Source organism: Stegostoma tigrinum, chromosome 20, assembly GCF_030684315.1.
Source record: "Stegostoma tigrinum isolate sSteTig4 chromosome 20, sSteTig4.hap1, whole genome shotgun sequence".
NCBI classification, from domain to species: domain Eukaryota; kingdom Metazoa; phylum Chordata; class Chondrichthyes; order Orectolobiformes; family Stegostomatidae; genus Stegostoma; species Stegostoma tigrinum.
The window spans coordinates 8,639,257-8,661,141 of NC_081373.1; the positions used below are offsets into that span (position 1 = coordinate 8,639,257).

General features: G+C 43.8%; 1 protein-coding gene across 1 annotated transcript in view; it reads right to left on the reverse strand.

Annotated features, from left to right (window-relative positions):
* Positions 1-21,885, reverse strand: part of hpse2 (heparanase 2) — a 264,875-nt gene that overhangs the window by 85,008 nt on the left and 157,982 nt on the right. The window contains exons 7-8 of the mRNA XM_048551158.2: positions 13,556-13,649; positions 6,321-6,427 (exon numbers count right to left, since the gene is read on the reverse strand). Of these exons, the coding sequence (XP_048407115.1) occupies positions 6,321-6,427; positions 13,556-13,649 (201 nt within the window). The remainder of the gene's footprint in view (positions 1-6,320; positions 6,428-13,555; positions 13,650-21,885) is intronic.

A 21,885-nucleotide genomic window follows, 5' to 3' on the forward strand; every position in this document is an offset into this window, starting at 1 on the left:
TTCACATTCTGGGCCCAGTCTGCAACAGCATGATCGAGCTTCCCGAATGATGGTATGACGCCAGAAATGCTTACTGCAACTCAAAGATGACTGTTGTAAACAAATTTCTTCAGGGTGTACTTTCCTCTCGGCGCCACTGAAATAATTCCACAGAGGATGGTATCCCATCACCAAGTTGCCCCTTATTTACATGTGCAGAGTCCTTGACAGCTCCCTCAGAGCCAGCTGTCAGAGTGAACAGGATATCTGACCCTCCTGATCTTATCTGTCAGCCAGGGCTCCCTGATTGCGAACGTTAACTTGGTCCAATCAGGGGACTCGTATTCTACAAGGCTGACCTCGTCACAATCATTGCAGCCGGTTCCTGTGCTGGACTGTTCAATGTAAAACATGTGCTGTGTCCATGTTGTTCCCAAACCCGTGGCCCAGAGGAAAGGAAAAATTGCTCTCTACCCCCCGGGCTGGCACAAAGTGCTGGAGAGCAGCTGCACTTCTTCTACCAGCTGACTGCCTCAGGGCCCTTGCAACCAGATGTAGTCAGTGTGGGCAGAGTGCAGCCTGTGTGCGAGGTGATTCAGGACGCCCAGCAGTGCCAGAAGAAGGCCAATGGTCTTCTAAACTCCACAACAGCAAGTGTCAACTTCTTCTCTATGCCACCATTCTCTCACACTTTCAGCACTCTCTCGGTCACCACACACTCCTCTCTTTGAGGCTGACAGACTACAGCTCTCACTATCGCCTCTGTTCTGTCCATTCAATGACTCTCACCAACCTCAGCCTCCAACAACCACAAACATTTCCTTCTACCGGAATACAATGGCTGAGCCAACTGGAGAACAGTTAAGATTGAGCTATATTGCTATGGATCCAGAAGCACCAGGCAACGACAGAGAAATCTGTCCGTAAACGTGAATCAGACGGGCTTTCATTCAACAAATTGTGCGTTCACTATTACTGATTTTCAGCTTTCTTATTCCTGATTTATTTCATGTGGATTCCCCAACTTCCCTGGTGAGTTTTAAACTCCAGTCTCAAGATCATTCAGCGTCGAACTTTAATGTTATTAGTCCAGTAACATAACAACTGCAAAACCACACCACGAATCAGATTTGATTAAAGATAAACAGGTTTAAGCAATTCATGACTTCATAGCCATGTACATCACTGTTTGAGTTATAAAGGCTGGAAGGTCTCAGGCTTAATGGTCTGTCTGTGTTGAGTTAGCAGATGTCAATCAGCCTAGCAACGGGGGGGGGTTATTATAGTCTCAATGACCTTCTATTCAGGAATAATTAGAATGGGGTTCCCACGACTGGCTGAGACTGTTGTTAGGTAGGGGTACTAGGGTATGGAATATAAGTTGGGCTGCTGACATTAAGTCCCTGGTTTAGCCATGATCTAATTGAGTGGGAGCTGAGCATTAAATGCTGATGACTAATTTTGAGGGACTACTGCTGGAAATTGTGCCTTGACATCTAAACCTCTTTCCCGAAAGTGGCTCAATTGTTTGTTGCTTCAGCCCAAGATTGTGGAACTGGCATTAACGGTGACAGAAGCAGTTAGCAACTGGCGTCTGAAGAAACCGATCTGTAGTTTGATTTCAATGTCAAAACACTATTTGCGTAAACCTGCCTTTGGAATGCACTGCTCGTGTTTTTAATTTCTCCAATACTCTTAACAAAAGATTCCAAAATAACGTCATTAAAGCAAAAGCAAAAAACCATCAACAAATCACAGACTTCCCTCATCTTCTGTAGGGATTACCAAAATCTCTAACCGACTCTGTTCATATGTTAGGAGCAAATTACTGCAGATGCTGGAATCTGCACTGAAAACAAGAAGTGCTGGAGATCACAGCAGGTCAGGCAGCATTCATGGAGAGAGAACAAAAACAGCAGTTGCTGGAAAAGCTCAGCAGATCTGGCAGCAATGTGGAGGAGAAAACAGAGTTAACATTTCCATGTCCTGTTCTGAGGAAGGGTCACCGGACCCGAAACATTAACTCTGTTTTCTCCTCCACCGATGCTGCCAGACCTGCTGAGCTTTTCCAGCAACTTTGTTTTTGTTCCTGATTTACAGCATCCGCAGTTCTTTTGGTTCCATGGAGAGAGAGCAAGCTAACGTTTTCAGTCCAGCTGACTCTTCACCAGGGCTCTGATGTGGCAGTTGGTTAGCCAAGTTGGCTAGCTGGTTGCATTGTGATGCCAACCGTGTGGGTGCAATCCCTTTACCACCTGAGGTTACTGTGATGGAAATCCCTCAGCCTGAGATGTGGTCACCCTCAGGTCAGCAACAGTCATCGCTCTTGCTCTCTTCCTAATGAAAGAACAGCCCTATGGTCCAGCAGGTCTATGACAACATTTTACTCAGGCATGTCACACATTAAGAAACTATTGGATCATGGTTAAAAACTCAACTGGTTCAGTAATGTCCTTTCACAAATGAAATGGACATTCCTGACCTTCTGTCAGACTCAGCCCAAAATGACTCACACCTCTCCTTTGGAGATGCCTAACAGACTCTTTAATTGTATCAATCTGCTCATCAGGTGATGAAATCCCATCACCGTCACTGACACCCACATCCGAAGAACTGATGCATAAAGTACCTCATTAGTACCAAGCAATGGATCACACCTCCCGAGTCCTTTCCTTCCCTTTGTTGTTGTTTGAGCCTATGTAAATATCCCACCAACAGTACTGCAGTCAGACAGAGGTATTTACCACACATTGTCCAAAAAGTCATTTATTGTTCAGCACCTCACATCATAGAATCCCTACAATGTAACAAAAAGGCCATTCATCCCACAGTGACCCTCTGAAGAGCATTCTGCTCAGACTGATCCCATCCCTTTAACACCTCAACATTTCCCATATCTAACCCACCTGGCCTGCTCATTCTTGGAGACTAGGGGGCAATTTAGCACGGCCAATCCACCCTAACCTGCACATTCTTGGACTGTGGGAGGAAACAAGAGCACCCAGAGGAAAGCCACGCAGACCTGGGGAGAACATGCAAACGCCACACAGACAGTCACCGGAGGGAGGAACTGAGCCTAGGTCCCGAGTGCTGTGAGGCAGCATTGTTAACCACTGAGCCAAGATTTTGCCGCTGTATTTAACAAAAGGGCAGTATTTTAAAGAGGTAATGGGAACTGCAGATGCTGGAGAATCCGAGATAACAAAACGTGGAGCTGGATGAACACAGCAGGCAAAGCAGCAGCTCAGGAGCACAAAAGCCGACGTTTCGGGACATCTCTTCAAAAAGGTTCATGCAGTTTCAATGTACTGAACAGTCTTCACCGAACAATTCAATTCCATTTCTACCTTAATGCTGTGTAAGCAAATGAGGAAAAGAGGCACAGCCAACATCAGGCCCTTGCCGCAAGGATGAAAACTGAGAGATCGCCTGCTGGTTGTGATTGTGAACACTGGAGCTCCTTTGACATGGCTCAGATTGTTTCTTTTTTCGTTTTTCAGAGCATCTGGACATCCAGTTCACGTTCAGGTCCAATCGCGACACAACAAAGTCTGTCCGACAATGACTCTTTTCAACAAGTGCTGAAGGGAACTGTAATGTGGTCACCGCTGACCAGAGTTACCCACTAGCCTGGCCCTGCACTGCATTCCAGAGAGACTGACAATGAAAGACTATCAATATACAATAACAAGTCACATAAAAACAGGGAATTGCTTACCTCAGCTAGCTGAACAGCTGACTGACAATGCAGAGTGATGCCAGCAACATCAGTTCAGCTCCTGAACCCTCTCTAACTGCCCTGAGGGCATTTAGGAGTTGGTGTGGGCCGACAGTTACATATAGGCCAGACCTGATAGATTCCCTACAGGGTATTAGTGAACAAGACGGGGTTCTTCCAACATGATCATCATTATTCACTTCTATACCTCCTCCCTCACCTAAGGCACGATGACCCTCCAGTAAAAACGCCCCCAGTTGTCTCTCTAATGAGACAGCATCCCATGACATGCTAAGACCATAGTGGCATTACCATTTAATGAAAGAACAATTTCAATCCTTAGAAAAATTGACATAATATAGACTCCCACAGGATATAGAAAGCAATTTCACAGGATTGGTCTGCTCAATGAAAAACCTTCATCACATTCCCGTCTGCATCTTTCGGATTGTTGACCTACCATGTTCTCACAGGGTCAAATATTTTCCAATAATCCTGGTAATCTGACGTTCATTCCTGTTCCTGATCTCCAGTTTTCTAAATATGTTTTATTAACCAGCACCAGACTTGGCCACATAGAGTCATAGAGTCATACAGCATGGACTTAGACCTTTCAGTCCAACCAGATCATGCTTAACATTATCCCAAACCTAACTAGTCCCACCTGCCTGCTCCTGGCCCATATCCCGCCAAGCCTTTCCTATTCATGTACTTATCCAAATGTCTCTTAAATGTCAGAATAAAACATCCAGTCCTTCCTCAGAAAGTTAATTCCACATGTGATCCACCCTCTGTGAAAAAACTTTGCCCCTCCTGTCTTTTTCAAATCTCTCTTCCTCTCGCCTTAAAAATGTGCCCCCCAGTCTTCAAATTTATCTGTATCTCGCACCATTGCCTTTGTTATATTGTAACAACTTTGCTGGGAAGTCTCTTCAGGGCTTGGCTAGATTAGAGTGGCTGAGTGGCCTGTTCCCAGTCCAAACTCCTATGTTTGTACGTAAAGCCAACACTTTTAATGTAGCCCTGATGGCATAGAGAGAGCAGGCATCAAACCTGACACTTTAGCGGTTCCCACAGAGAACATTGGGAATGTTCTCAAATTCACTCACAGGACATGGGTATCACTGGCTAGGCCAGCATTTATTACCCATTCGTCATTGTCCACAGAGCAGTTCAAAGTCAAGCAGGTCGGTGTGGGTCTGGAGTCACATGTAAGCCAGACTTGCTTCCCTAAAGGGTATTAGTGAACCAGATGGGTTTTGCCCCCAACAATGACCATCATTATACTCTTATTTCCAGTTTTCATCGATTTCAAATTTCACCATCTGCCACATTGGGATTTGAACCCTGGTCCCCAGAATATTACCTGGATCTCTGGATTGTCAGTAGGCTATCATCTCACCTGAAACTTGCTACCACTGGAAGTAGTTAGGGTGGGGATGGAATAGCAGAGATGCATTTGAAGGATAGAGGGTTCAGATAGAGTGATACAGCATGGAAATAGAAGGATATAAACTGGAGCATGTTCAGAAAAGATTTACCAGAATGTTATTGGGAATGAGGGGTTTGAAACATAAAAATAAACTGAAAAGGGCTGGGACTTTATCACTGGAGCATGGCAGGTTGTGGGGGGGAGGGGGGAGGGTGGCCTTGTAAAGGTTTATGAAATCCTGAAGGGCACAGGTATGGCGAATGATGAGGTCCTTTCCCAAACGCGGGGATTTCAAGACTAGGGGGCAAGGAAAGGAGAAAGGCTTAAAAAGGACACAAGGAGCAACTATCTGACGCAGAGAATGGTTATTGGATGGAATGAACTTCCTGAGCAACTGGTGGCTGCAAGTACAATTACAAGGTTTAGAAGACATTTGGATAAGTTCATCAGTAGGAAAGGTTTAGAGGAATACAGGCCAAGGTAGGACTAGTTTAGTTTGGGAACAAGGTTGACTTGGGCTAGTTGGACCACGAGTTACTTGGGAACAGGACAGCGTCAGTATAGGCCAAGTGGGCTACATGTTTGTTTCGTGTGTGAACAGCATGAAGTACCTGGCATTTTTTGGTAGTAAGAATTGCAGTTTGGGTTTGTTTATGAGATCAGATGACTATATTGCTTGCATATGTACTGCCCATTGCCCTCATTTGGAGCGGATGGCCTAGTGGTATTATCACTGGACTGTTAATCCAGTGACCCAGCTGCTGTTCTGGGGAACCCGGGTTCGAATCCCGCCACGGCAGATGAATTCAATAAATATCTGGAATTAAGAATCTAACGATGACAATGAATCCGTTGCCAATTGTTGGGGTAAAACCCATCTGTTACACTAACGTCCTTTAGAGAAGGAAACTGCCGTCCTCGTGGGCTGAAGGGCCTGTACTGTTCTATGTTCTACATATTACCTGATCCAGCCTACGTGGGTCTGCAGCAACGTGACTGACTCTTAACCGCCCGCTGAGCAGTTAAGGATGGGCAATAAATGCTGCCTAGCCAGCAACAGCCTCATCCCATGAATGAATGAAGGAAAAAAAACCTCACCTTTGGCGCACTATTTGATGAAATTTATCCGATTAATGCCGACACACGACAATTCCTGGTCAAAGAATTTAAGTGTACCCAGGAGATACTTACAGAAACCCTGCTGCGTAGGTATCCGAAAGATTGGTAGTTCCTCCAGCCCATGCTGGCCCGACTCCCCCAAGCCACACCTTTTTCCCTGGTGCATGAGAGTTGACCACCTGTCGCAGGGAAATAATTTTTGGTGCATTAAAAAGAAGCAGGATTTAAATGAGCTGCGTTTGAACAATGGAGATCAATTGGCTGAGTGCCGCAGCAAGAGAATCGGCATCCTCTATCTCTCGTTTATTGAGTATGTCACATTACTTCGATAAACTGTTTTTTAGTAATTCGTTGCAAATAACAAGGGAGTCATGGTGCAAAATGTAGAGTTGATCTTACAGTTTGATCCGCCAGGATAGCAGCGAATGGCCTATGCAATTTTTAAAAAATCATTCATGATGTGAGTGTCTCTGGTACGGCCAAGATTTATTGCCTTATCGCTAAACGTATTGTGCAAAGAGCAGGTAAGTTGGTGTTGCTGTGGGTCTGGAGTCACATGTAGACCAGACTAGGTAAGGATGGCCAGTTTCCTTCCCTGTATATTAATAAACCAGTTGGGGATTTTTTTTCCCCAAACAACAGTTTCATGGCCATCATTAGACTTTTAATTCAAGATTTATTATTGAACTCAAGTTCTTCCAGGGCAGGATTCAAATCTTGAGCCCCCAGAACATTTCTTGTGTTTCCAGGTTAATTTTCTAGTGATAATATCCCTAATCACATCCCTCAGGATCTTACACATTTTAGCTAAGTCACCTTTGACTCTTCTAAATTCCAGAGGATAGAGGCACAGCCTGTCTAGCTTCTCCTCACAATAAACCTTCTCTGAACTGTTTCCAATGCATTAACCTCCTTCAGCAAGTATGGTGAGCAACAATGTACAGAGTACTCCAGTTGCAATGAGTGAAACTTGAGCAGGGGAATTGAAGCCAAGTGCATTTTCTCTTTCCTTAATTCCTGCCGCTCCCACAGGCCCAGCCACTGCCTCACTGGGGCTTTGAGATTGTTGGATCCCTGTTCTCTCTCAGTCTCTCCTTCCTGAGATTCATGAACTCTGAGCTACCAACACAACTGAGCAAATCACTGACTGGTGGGATGCTACAGTATCCTTATGCCTTTCCACAGATTCAGCCTACCAATGCATATAAGAGGTATACAAGCACACAGACACTGTGAGTTGTGGGTGACTTTCATTTAGTACAGGTTAGGAAAACAAACTCAGAAATGAGTACGAAATGACCAGGAACTCAGTGATTAGGAACCGAGACACCACTTGTTTTGATTCACTGGAAGCCGTGCTCAAAGTCTGTTGACTCACTGGAGGGCCAGCACATGCTGTTCAGCTTTTAAAAACACCACACTCAGCCAGTCACACATCAGCTTATTTTGACTGTTTCTCGTAACCATTACATTCTTAGCCACAGCAGGAGATGTCTATTACATGAGATGCCCTGTAGTAACCGTTAATAACAAGAGATTCTTTTTTTTCGGAAAGAAACCTATCAAAGCCATCCCACTAAATTCTTAGGCAGTTGTAAACTTGTTTCTAAAACTCCCTAACTTCTATAAAATCTTAGCAGGCACTATTGATGGGAGCCTTGCACATATGGAACACTTGCAAATTTTTAGGAGCAATGCATTTGTATATAGTGAGGCAGCTGGCTTGCCATTGTCATGTGACTTCCGTCCCTTCTATAACCTGCTCTCACTTTAGTTTGTTGCAGTAATAAAATGTAATTTTTGAAACACAGCCCATGTTTGAGCTGCTGACCTCCAGTCGTACCAAATTTCACCAGCCCTTGGCTCCTCCTGTTTTCTTCTGATCTCTTGCAATCATCATTCCTTCTTCCTCTCTGCCACTGACATTTAGACTCACTGCCCCATTACCTTTTGAGTGGCTCAGTGGTTCGCACTGCTGCCTTACAGCACCAGGGACCCATGTTCAATCCGACTTTCGGGCAACTGTCTGTGTGGAGGTTGCACATTCTCCCACTGTCTGAATGGGCTTCCTCCCAGGTCCAAAGATGTGCAGGTTAGAGTGGATTGGCCACAGTTAACTGCGTGTAGTGTCCAGGGATGTGTGGGCTAGGCAGGCTAGCCATGGGAAATGCAGGGTTATAGGGAAGGGGTGTGTCTGGGTTGGATGTTCTTCAGAGTGTTGGTGTGCATTTGATGGGCTGAATGGCCTGCTTCCACACTGTAGGAATTCTGTAGTTCTATTTGTTTCTGGTCAGCACTTAAAATCTGTGCAATTCCCTCATTCCTCTCCTTTAATGACAACCTTTCAACATCTAAGCCTGGCATCTTCTAATCGCTGCCTGTAACTCAAGTCTTCCTTACCACAGAGAGCTTCAAAATAGACAGCAAGAGTTTTTAACAGGTATTTGTAAAGGAAAAGAGTAGATTGTGTTCTGGGCTGTGCAGAGATACAGGCCCGAAACACTAACTCATATTCTCTCTCCCACAGACGCTGTCAGGCCTGTTGAGTTTCTCCAGCACTTTCTGTTTTTATTATAAATGATGTGTGTGTTGGTCCTGTAAAGACTGAGAACGAAGAGTTAACTGATAATAGGGGATGGCAGTTGAAATGAACAAATATTATGCTTCTGTCTTCTCTGTGGAGAAATCAAAGAGCATTCCAGAAAAGGCTGTAGATGAGGAAGGCAGCAAGGAATTTGGTGAAATTATAATCCTCAGGACAGCAGTACTGGAGCAAATCGAGGGAACTGCATGCTTACAGTCCCGTAGGTCCAGATACAATCATAAGATACAGCAGCTGAATTAGGTCAAGCAGCCCAATGATTCTGTGATGCCATTTGATCATGGCTGAAATGTTTCTCAATCCCATTCTCCTGTCTTCTCCATGCTGAACATAATCCCAAACTAGTCCCAACTGCCTGTTCCTGGCCCATATCCCTCCAAACCTTTCCTATTCATGTATCTATCCAAATGTCTTTTAAACGTTACAATTGTACCCACATCCACCACTTCCTCAGGAAGTTCATTCCACAAGCAAACCACCCTCTGTGCAAAAATATTGCTTCTCATATCTTTTTTAAACCTGTCTCCTCTCACCTTAAGAATGTGCTCCCTTGTCATGAAATTCCCAATTCAAGGGAAAAGACAACTACTATTAAGTCTATCTACACCTCTCTATTTTATAAACTTCTATCAGGCCCCCTCTCAACCTCGTATGCTCCAGTGAAAGAAGTCCCAGCTTATCCAGCATTTCCCTGTAACTCAAATCATCCCTACCTGGCAACATCCTGGTAAATTTCTTCTGAACCCTCTCTGGCTTAACAATATCCTTGCTACAACTGGGTGACCAGAAATTCTATTCTATGTTTTTGTTTGTTGTTGAATTGGGCAGATTCTCCTGCTATTTTGAACAATGACTATTGTGACAAGCTGCTGATTGTTTGGTATCGTCTCAAATGTGATGCTCTAACCAAGTGCTGGTTTGCAGATATGAAATCATTGTTGGAGGGAAAGGTTGGAGGCACTGGCACTGTTCTCCCTGATTCTAGACGGACCTGGGTCTGCTCTCTTCAAACATTGAGATTGCTTGGTGATAGAGGCGTTTCTATTTGTCCTGAGTATTTCTTCCTTCTTTTGCTGGGATCCAACTTCCAGACTCTGAAATTGGCATTTAGAATGTCTTTGCGCCTGAGTTTGGGATTTCTGTTATATGGGTTCCTCAGCTCTGTAGGCTGTAGAGTACTGCCTTTGGTAGGTGAGAATCTTCCTTCTGAACCACATGGTTAACTAAGCAAACCCGAGCTTTGCTGAGCATGCTCCCAATATCGGGTATGCAGCCCCTTGCATTTCATGTTTGACGCATCACTTGACATACCTTAAGCAGTGAAGGTGGAATGCTTTTGGCTTCTTGATGAGTTGCATAGTGTTTGTTCAAGGCTCACAGAGGTAGAGAAATGACCTGACGACTGCTACCTGGTAGACTTTGGTCTTTACCTTTTTGACAAATTCCTCAGTCTGTAGGTTCACCATGCAATGTGTTGCCTTTGGAGATGGCACACTCTGAGTAGCAGAGCATCTGAACTGTGTCAAGGGCTGTGTTTTTTTAAATCTCCCTCACCTCCTTTAATATCCTCTAGAAACTTCACTCTTTGTCCAAACTTTAGACCATCGGACCTAATCTGATTCCCTATCAAAGTTTGATCATTCTTCTGTGAAGTGCTTCAGGGAAATTCACAATGTTCGAGGTTCCATATAAATGCAAGTCATTGTTATTGCATTTGGATAGGATATAGTGAAGATAAAAGACAGATCAAACTAAAATGATGAATTATTACGTGATTGCTGCTCTATTTATGGACCAGTTAGGGAGAAAACGCAAAGTGAAACATGCTTTTGCTTTTGAATAGGCAAGATTAAAACAATGAATGGTGGTTAACTCCCTCATGAGCACCATAGTGTGAATGAGTTACCAAGACATGGCTACACCACAAGCCAATAGAGGGCACTGCAGTCAGTTTAATGGCCAATAGAGATGACAGATTAGTGAACTATTTCCTCTCAGTGTAACACCACGCTGTGTGATGCTCAATAAAAATATTTTACATTGAATATCACAGAACTATACACAAGGTTTTAGCAGACAACATCAGTCCCGTGAGTCTTTTCCTTCATTACTATAATAAAATTCTCTGTCTTAAATGAAACACTTCAACAATGCAGGAAGCATGAATTGTGAAGCTACCATACACTGAGAGGAAAGGCCACCTGAGGGAAAGGAGCAAAGCTTCAGGCTGATCCTTAGTTTTAGGGGGAGAAGGTGTCACTTGTTGCTCTCTGCAGTTGCATTTTTTCATTCAGTTGTGGGATATGGGCATCTCTGGCTGGGTCACCATTTACTTCCGGTCCCTAGTTGTCCCTTGAGAAAGTGAGGGTGAGCTACCTTCTTGAACTGCTGCAGTCCATGTGCTGCAGATAGATCCGCAATTCCCTTAGGGGGGGATTTGGATCCAGTGACAGTGAAGGAAGGGCGATATATTTCCAAGTCAGGATGGTGAGTGGTTTGGAGGTGAACTGACAGGTGGTGGTATTCCCAAGTATCTGCTGCCCTGGTCCTTCTAGATGGAAGTAGTCATGGATTTGGAAGGTGCTGTCCAAGGATCTTTGGCAAATTTCCGCAGTGCATCTTGTAGATAGGTCACACTGCTGCTACTGAGCATCGGTGGTGGGGGGAGTGGATGCTTGGGGATGTGGTGCCAATCAAGCAGCTGCTTTGTCCTGGATGGTTTCAAACTTCTTGAGTGCTGTTGGGGCTGCACCCATCCAGGCACATGGGGAGTATTCCATCCCATTCAACAGGAGCCTACAGTTTTCCATTGCTCAGCAACGAAGAACAATCCTAAAAGCCCTGGCTCTCTCAGAAATTGAAATGCAGTTGACCATTGGACTTCTGCTAAGGTTGCTGAATTGACAGACTTGCTGAATGACTAGAGACCTCTTGTGTTCCCACAGTCTATTTGACAACACATTAGTAAAGCCTACCAGGCTGTCTGATACAGGCCACAAAATATACATCAGTTTCAATGAGAACCAGAAGGACACAGACTGTTTAAAGTGAATTGCATTCGTTGCAGAGGGATATATTTGCAAGTCTAAAGGAAAAAGTGGGACTAGCTGTATTTCTGTTGCCAATATGATTTGTAACCATTTTACTCTATGACATAATCCCATGGTTATAAAGATATACACAATGCTGCACTTCGCTAACGTTCCTGATTAAATTGTGAGCATTTGCAGCACAGGAGCGGAGCTGTATGGTTAACTAGACGAGTGATCTATTGTCACAGAGTCATTGAGATGTACAGCACAGAAACAGACTCTTCGGTCTGACTCATCTATGCTGACCAGATATCCGAAATTAATCTTGTCCCATTTGCCAGTATTTGGCACATATCCCTCTAAACCCTTCCTTTTCATATACCCATTCACATGCCTTTTAAATGTTGTAATTGTACCAACCTCCACCACTTCCTCTTTGGTCCTTTTTACATCTTTCCCCTCTCATCTTAAGCCTATGCCCTCTAATCTTGGTCTCCCATATCCCAGGGAAAGGACCTTGAATATTTACCCTCTCCATGCCCCTCATGGTTTTATAAACCTCAATAAGGTCAACCCTCAGCTTCCAATGCTCCAGCTTATTCAGATTCTCCCTGTAGCTCAAACCCTCCAGTCCCAGCAACATCCTTGTAAATCCTTTCTGAACCTTTTCAAGTTTATTCCAAAAGTGGCCTAACCAATGTCCCGTACAGCTGCAACATGACCTCCCAACTCAATGATCTGGCCAATAAAAGCAAGCATACCAATCCTAAATGAATACTCCAGCAACTGAGTTATCTAGGAATCCCTACAGTGTGGAAACAGTCCACACCAACCCATAGAGCATCCCAGACCATTCCCCCTATAACCCACCTAATCTACGCATCCCTGGACACTACCGGCAAATTAACGTGGCCAATCCACTTAACCTGCACATCTTTGGACTGTGGGAGGAAACAGGAACACACGGAGGAAACCCACACAGACACAGGGAGAATGTGCAAACTCCACACAGACAGTCACCTGAGGGTGGAATCGAATCCAGGTCCCTGGTGCTGTGAGGCAACAGTGCTAGCCTCTGAGCCACCGTGCTACCAAGCATTCAATCAAATCCCACCACAATGGAATATAAATTTAAGAAATAACACTTGAACTTGCAACTATTGTCATTGATAACAATCAAACAGAACTAGATTGTTGTAAAAAGCTGTCTGATTCACCTATGTCCTTCAGGGAAGAAAATTTGCTGACCTGGCCCAACCTAGTCTGTACGTGACTCCAGGCCCACAGCAACATGGTTAACTTTAAACTTCCCTCTGAAATCGTCCTCAGCTTGTTTTGAATTGCTACAGTGTAAAAACATTTTGTGTGTCCCTCAACCACTGGAACTGCAGCATTTTGAATAAAGTCACTCCCAACATCTCCTCAGAGGCAATTAGGGACGAACAATAAATGCCATCCTTTTCAATGCTGTTCATATCTTAAGAAGGCATTTCAAAAATATGGATTGGATGTGAAGCTTTAACAAGCAAACAGCATCAGATGTTCATGTAACCTTTCTTAGTTCCAGACAGATCTCCAGGCCAGGAGACAGGCTGAAATGTCATTCAGTTTGATTCCCGTTATCTGGGGTTTACTGGGTGTCGAAGATAACTAAAAGATGTGAAGAAACTCACCCTGTGTACCTTGGCAATCTGATCCGACAAAGTGTCCAGCAAGCGGGTTTTCATAAAATCAGCCACATTTGCGGTCTGGTCATCAATGTAGTAACTGCAACAGGTACACAGCAAGAAATATTAGCAAAGTGGCGGATCACTGTCCAGGTCCACTCAGAAACAAGGGAGTTGCACCTTCTTCATGATTAAACAAGACTGTAGTAATTGGGCATTGCATCATTCTATAAGAAGTATAATCTGACTTTAGTCATAGAGTTTTTACAGGATAGTGGATATCCATTCTTCACTCCAGTTCTCTGCACTGAAATCCAGTCACCCACACTCATATAACCTCGCTCACTTATTTCCCTCAAGCGACTATTCAATATCCTTCTCAAATCAGTCTTAGTCTCCAGTTCTCCCAATCTCTGAAGCAGTGAGTTCCAGCTTATTGCCACTCTTGCCACAAATGTGAAATGCTTCATATTTCATCTCCGTTAACATTTTTTTTGTTGCTTTCTCATATTCCTGCCCCTGTGTTTTTCTGAAAATCTGAAATCCGTGTCCCACAGCCTTTGACTGTCAGTTATGAGAAACAACTTCTCTTTTTACAGCCTTTCTAAACATGTAATAAAAATGTTCATATCTACCATTTGTGAGCTGCCCAACCTGCTTGCCCTATGGGCTAGTTGAAGACTTGACTTTCAGACTCACATATAAAGACCCTTGGGACAGCATGGTGTCTCAGTGGTTAACACTGTTGCCTCGAAGTGCCAGGGACCCGGGCTTGAATCCAGCCTCAGGTGGCTGTCTATTTGGAGTTTGCACATTCTCCCCACAGTACAAAGATGTGCAGATTAGTTGGATTGGTCGTGCTAAATTGCCCATAGTGTGCAGGCTAAGTGGGTTAGCCATGGGAAATGCAGGATTACAAGGATAGGGTGGGGGAGTGAGTCTGGATGGGATGCTTTTCAGAGGGTCAGGATGGGATGAATGGCTTGCTTCCACACTGTAGGCACTCTACGAAACCTTCAGAAATAAAGTCTACAGTTTCCAAAATCATGCAGGTAGCAGAAACCATTAAAGGCTCAGTAAAAAAAATCACTGCTATGTTCTTCTTCATATTTTATCTCTGTTAAAATGTTTTTAACAGGAATGGAGAAATGGAAACATTGAACATTCTGTGCCTGACTCTAAGTCAGAAGGCAATGGGGCTGAAATCCCATTATAAATATTTGAGCACAAACTTGACAGTATTAACAGAAGGCTGCATTTTCTGAGGCGCTGTAACAATAAAACCAGGCTGCCTTGTGCTGTCTCGGCTGGACATGGAAGAGCCGTGATGCTGCTTTCAAGAAAAGCTAGGAAGGTCTCCTGGAATCCAACACCGGGAAAAACATGATCGACTCTTTTCTATTTTTCGTTCTTTGTGGAAGCTAGTTGTCAAAAATTGGCACTTCCGAGATCACAATATTTTGAAAGTATTTAAGTGGCTGCAAAGTGCTTTGGGACATCTATCATGACATAGCATCATTTCATTTAGAATCCCTTTAGTGTGGATGTAGGCCATTCAGCCCATTGAGTCCACACTGACCATCTGAACATTACCCATGACCTATCCCATTCTTGCAACTCCGAATTTCCCATGGAGAACCCACCTCGCCTACACATTCCTGGACACTATGGCCAACTGAGCGTGGCCAATCCATGTAACCTGCATATCTTTTGATTGTGGGAGGAAGACCACCAGGAGGAAACCCATGCAGACATTGGGAGGATGTGCACACTCTACACAGTTGCCCAAGGGTGGAATCAAACCCAGCTCCCTGGTGATGTGAGGCAGCAGTGCTAACCACTGAGTCACCGGGCACCCCAATTTAAATCCGAGATGGGCAGCATCACCCTGAGGTTCTTACAGAGTGTTCACATCACAGATTCAGGCCATTCAGGTCTACAATCCAGTGCTGATAGTCTGAATGAGCCTTCTCACACACCTCATCATCAAGATCGACCAACATATCCTTCTAGTCTTTCATCCTTCATATCTCGCCAACCCTTAAATGCATTTATGCCTCACCTTAACCATTCCCTGTGGTTATATGTTTCTTTACTACATTTCTACTGAATCTCCTCATGAATTTAGCAGTGACTTGTCTTACTTCCATACCTATCCAGTTCTGGTCTTGCTGACACAGCTTGTCCGTAACTTGCTTGCCAAACGCAAAAACTTGAAGAACACTATTTCGTCATTCCATTAACAGAAAAGATCCACAACTTATCAGGGAGAACTTTTTGGTATCATTCTGGTCATTTTATTTTCACTTTCTTCGATGCCTCTCTATACTTTTCATACAATGGTGACCAGAATTTAACACAAGCTGAACTTCCCTGCTTTTCTATTCTATCCCTCTATAAACAAACTCCAGAGATGTTTTCCTTTTAAGTTTTTTCATTGCCTTATTAAACTACATTCTTAGTGCTGTGTGTCTCTCCATACTTTAATCCCTTAGTTCCTCTCTACCCCATTGAGATACTTAGCTCCCAGAGAATCTGTGATCTCTTAATTCCTGTTACAAAAATAAATCACTTCACACTTATCTGCATCGAAGTGAATTCTCCAATGACACGATTATTCTATGAATTTATTAACGTCTTCCCTCAATTTGCTGCACTAACTTGTATCAAAAACACCTCAGCTATCCTGTTAACATTGGTAATGGTTTCATTATACCATGATTGATGCCAACATCAAGTAGGTACTGAGACACAAATGCTAGAATTCTTTATTTGTTTTAAAAAAAAATCAGGACTGACACATTTGTCAAAAACACATGCTGAAATTGAACAGTTGGCAATGGTAATTGGGTATTTACAATTCTCCATCTATCAACAGGCCTCTCAATTGAACAGTAGCCAGTTTAGTTATGAATTCCTGTGCCCTCTAGCATAGACTACATTCCTGGAGTTTAATGTGTCTTGTTCCATTATTGGCTCACAGGTCTGGTGTTGACATGTCTATTGATGGCTTGTTTATGAATCTTGAAAGACAAGTAAAGGAAGCCTTTATTTAGGCCTCAGGAGGAAATTCTTAACCAAAGCAAATTGTTCAGCAATGAGTAATTAACGAAGAGGGATGAGGTTGGATAGAACACAGGGAAATACTCCAACAGTCGGTAGCAATTTCACGGGAACCAGCAACAAGAACAAACTAACCAGTTCCGTCAAACTGGCCAACTGAGGGACACCAATCTCAGCGCCTTGACCTGGTTACCATTAGCATATGCCACTCAGGCAGAAGTCAACTAAATGCCTACCAGTCAATAAATTGGGATGTAAACAAGGGCAAAAGCTTTTCTCTTCATTTCCCACCTCAAACTCAATGCGCAGCCTGGTACCAAAATCAACACTTCTTTTCTCCTCTTGTCACATGATAATGAGGTCCATTGTTACTGCAATCCCGGATCTTATCGTTTTTGCATTCATAATGAATAAGGAGAGAAAATAAGGTGCACTTCAACAAGCAGAGAGATTCTGAGGCAGTGAAGTGTTAATGGGAGTGGGTATTGCTGTCTGGGCCAACATTTATTGCTCCTTGCTAGTTGCCCTTGAAAAGATGTTGGTGAGCTATTTTTTGATGATGGCATAGAACAGTGGCTTTGTACACATTTCACTGTAATCCTGTATTCCTGTACCTGAGCACACGTGACAATAAAATCTAACACTAATTCTAATTCTTGAACCACTGCAGTCGATATGCTTTAGGTAGACCCGCCATGCCATTAGGGAGGGAATTCCAGGATTTTGTCCCAGACACATTGAAGGGACAGTGATATATTTCCAAGTCAGGATGGTGAGTGATTTGGAGGGGAACTTGGAGAGGGTATCTGCTGCCCTTGTCCATCTGGATGGGAGTGGTTGTGGGTTTGGAAGGTGCTGTCTGAGGATCTTTGGTGAATTCCTGCGGCGTACCTCCAGATAGTACACACTGCTGGTACCGAGCGTCACAAGGGGAATAATCATTGTTGCAGCTGGGAACAAGGTTTAGCAGCAGTTACTTTTATTTATTTTTGACATTCTCAAACTAACTTGAGGCAGCGTAAGATCTTTGGGAGGTTTTAACTCCAGCTCATGAGGACTCCTCAGAAGCAAGTGTGGATGTGCTTATGTCAGTCACACCATAAATGAGAGAGTGTGTATCAGAGAGTGAGAGAAAGGACACTGCGCTTTATAAAGAGGACATATTCCATCAGTTATGATTCCCCCTCTCTCACAATGAACAGAGAAACATAGGCATAGGAAATAGGAGCGGGACTAGGCCATTCAACCCTTCGAACCTGCTGCACCACTCAATGGTCCATTGTCCATCTCTGTTCCTGCTTTCTGCCCATACCCTTTGATTGCACAAGCCCTAAGACCTACATTTAACACTTTCTTTAAACGTTCAATGTTTTATCCTCAACCATATCATGTACCAGCACAGAAAGGCAACACCGTTCCAATAGGCCTTCTGTCTGGTTATTGATATTGGCAGAGAGCATTTCATCAAATAGGCAACAGGGAGAGCTCTGCTCCACCATCTACTGCTAGGGTCCTGCAGCCATGCATGTCCTCCACGCTGTACTCACAGAGATAACACACAGTGTTTAAGGTCAGTATCAGGCAGTGACAAGGGGCACTCCCAGGCTACCGTACAGACATTGCCTGATCACTGACACCCATTGCAGGAGGGCTGAGGAACTCATCGACATAGGAAGCTAGCACTTTGTTATGGCAGATAACAAAGTGTGAAGCTGGATGAACACAGCAGGCCAAGCAGCATCTGAGGAGCAGGAAAGCTGACATTTCGGGCCTAGACCCTTCATCAGAGCTCTTGGCCCGAAACATCAGCTTTTGTGCTCCTAAGAGGCTGCTTGGCCTGCTGTGTTCATCCAGCTCCACACTTTGTTAACGTGGATTCTCCAGCATCTGCAGTTCCCATTATCTCTGATCACTGTGTCATGGCAGCTTTGCTTGCCTTATCAAGACATCAAAGTAGCTTTATAAACTTAGAGAAATAATCAGAAACATGTAGAAATTAGGAACAGGAGTAGGCCATTCAGCCCCAAAGCTGGTTCTGCCATTCAATATGATCATGGCTGATCATCCATCTCAGTACTCTTTCTCCCTATACCCTTCTAGCCCAAAGAAATATATCTGACTCCTAATTGAAAACACTCAATGTTTTGGCCTCAACTGCTTTCTCCCTTTTTAACTAGAGAGGGAAGCAATTCCCTGATGGTAAATGACAACAGGTGAATACAAGATATTGTTGCATTGTATTAATTTTTCAGAATATGGCTCTCTCTGATCTTGCTCCAAAGAAGGTGAGCAATCTTTGTATGTTTTGTGAGTAATCCAATCTAGCTCTGCTGTCATTTTGTTTTATAAACCCTGTGTTAAACATATAGAACTGTACAGGAACAAGCCCTTTGGCCTACCATGTCTGTGCTAAATATGATGCCATCTGCCTGCATATGGTCCACATCCCTCTGTTCTCTGCCTGCTCCTGTGTCTGTCTGAATACCTGTTAAACATTGCTAACGTACCTCCTTCTGTCACCTCCCCTGGCAGCGCATTCCAGGCACAAACCACCCTCTTTGTAAAACACGTTCCCCACACATCTCCACAAAACTTTCCCCCCCTTACCTTAAACCTATGTCCCCGAGTATTTCACTCTTCCACCCTGGAAATAAGACTTCGACTACTCAGATTTATAAAGCTCAAACAGGTCACACCAAAGCTCCATATCTCTCCTATTGCCTGGAGACCAGAACTGCACACAATACTCTAAATGTGGCCTAACTAAAGTCTTATATAGCAACGTGACTTGCCAACTTTTATACTCAATGCCCCTACTGATGAGTTTGTTACGTGAGTTCTCTAAAGCTGTACTTCGCTTTGCTGCGCATCTGTTCCATGTAGCAGGAATTTAGTAACATGTGAGCTGGTTGTACAATAAAAGGTTCATGGTATTGACTGGCCTTCCTCTAAAGGCTTGGTCCTTGCTCCACGGTAGAGCTTACATCCCTAGACCTTCTTCCTGGGTACCCTGATGTTACCACTGAAGCAGAACTTCATCCACCACTTTCAATATTCACTCCCTTCATCACCAACGCTCAGCAGTGTGTAAAATCTACAAGATGCACTGCAGTAACTCAGCAAGACTTCCTAGTTCAGCACCTTCTAAAGCACCCCCTGCAAGTTCCCCTCCAAGCCACTCACCGTTCTGACTTGGAAATATGTCGCCATTCCTTCACTGTCATTGGGTCAAATTTCTGGAATTCTCTCCTCAGGGCACTGTGGGTCTGCCTACACCATATAAACTGCAGCAGTTCAAGAAAGCAGTTCACCACCATCTTCTCAAGGGCAGTTAGGGATGGGCAATAAATGCTGGGCCAGCCGGCAACATGCACATCCCAAAAGTGAACATATAAATTTTTTAAAATTCTGTTTTAATCTCAGATTTATGCAAATTACTGGATTCATGGAACTATTCCATTTGGTTGGATTTAAATTGATTTCCAAACTGAATAAGCCAATGTTGAAATACGACATTTAAAAAATTCATTCTCAGTGTGTAAGAATCAATAGCAAGGCTGGCATTTGTTGCTCATCCCTATATGTCCTTGAGAAGGTGCTGGGGAGTTACACCCACAGTGCTGTTCGGGAGGGAGCTCTAGGTTATATATCTAAGTGCACAACAGTATCTCAATGTATGTAATTCTTGCAGCAGGAATAATTTTTACTTTACTTTCAGATGTTCTCCAGGAACATCATAAATTATTCTATCCCTTCGTGATGACTGAAAGATATTAAACTCAAACATTTGATTGACATTTCTCTTTTGGCACCAAACTGTGCTAGTATCTTTCACTCCCCTGTAAAATTTTCAACAAATATTAACTTTGAGTTTTAAAACAAATGTTGTGATTGTCCCATAAGAGACCACACATAACAGCCTGGTACAGCAACTGCTGTGCCCAGGACCACAAGAAACTACAGAAAGTTGCATACAGAGCGCAGACCATCCGGCAAGCCAAACTCTCATTCATGGATAGTAGGAACTGCCGATGCTGGAGAATCTGAGATAACAAAGTGTAGAGCTGGATGAACACAGCAGGTCAAGCAGCATCTGAGCAGCAGGAAAGCTGACGTTTCAGGCTAGGCCCTTCATCAGAGCCTTCCTGCTCCTCTGATGCTGCTTGGCCTGCTGTGTTCATCCAGCTCTACACCTTGTTATCTCTCATCCATGGACTCCATTTACACTTCTTGTTGCTGTGAAAAGGCTGCCAACATCGTCAAGGGCCCCTCCCACCCCAGTAATGACCTTTCCCGCCAGGCTAAAGACACAGAAGCTTGAACGCACGCACCAGCAGGTTAAAGAACAGCTTATTCCCTGCCGTTATTAGACTGATGAATGGATTTCTCTAACTTCAAATAATGTTGATCTCACTTTGCGCTCCTCCTGTGCAGTGTAGCCCTGTAAGCCTTGTTCTGTCTAAGCACTCTATGATCTGTATGCCCCTGTTTGCTCTGATCTGCCCGTACTGCTTGCAAAACACTGCTTTTCACTGTGCGTAGGTACGTGTGACTGCAATAAATCAATTCAAATATCTGACACTGTGCAAATAATAATTTTTAGTTGAAACCACAGTGACCACAAACTTGTCAGCAACGCATAATCTGTCAGCTTTTGAGATACAGAAAACAATATTTAATTGACTCACCGGACTGAGAATTAGTGGCCAGGCCAACATTTATTGTTCATCCCTGTTTGGTTTGGAAAAGCTAATGGGACACTGCTTTTTTGAGCCACTCAGTCTACACGGTTTAAGTGGACGCTGGAATAGTGACAATATTACTGGATTCTAGCTGCTTGGGCAAATGCTCTGCAGATTGAGTACAAATCACACCATAGCTGCTGAGAAAGTTACGTTCATGTAATTAAATAAGAATCTGAAATAAAAGCAAATTATCAAAAATTTCATTAAACTACTAGATTAAAACTAATTTGTTTAATTGGTGCCCTTTGAGAAGGTGATCTGCTGTCCTTTCCTCATCTAGCCTACAGTTACCTCCAGATCCACAGCAATGTGACTTTTGCATTCACTGGAATGGTCGAGCGTAGCAACTCAGGTTATAAAACTGCCTAAGGGCTGGTAAGTTGGATATAGGAGAACGAGAGCAAGGAGATGATGCTGGACTTGTACAAAGCACTTGTTTGACCTCAGCTGGAGAACAGCGTACAGTTGTGGGCACCACATTGTCAAGAAGAATCAAACGCATTGGAGAGGGTGCGGAAGTGATTTACC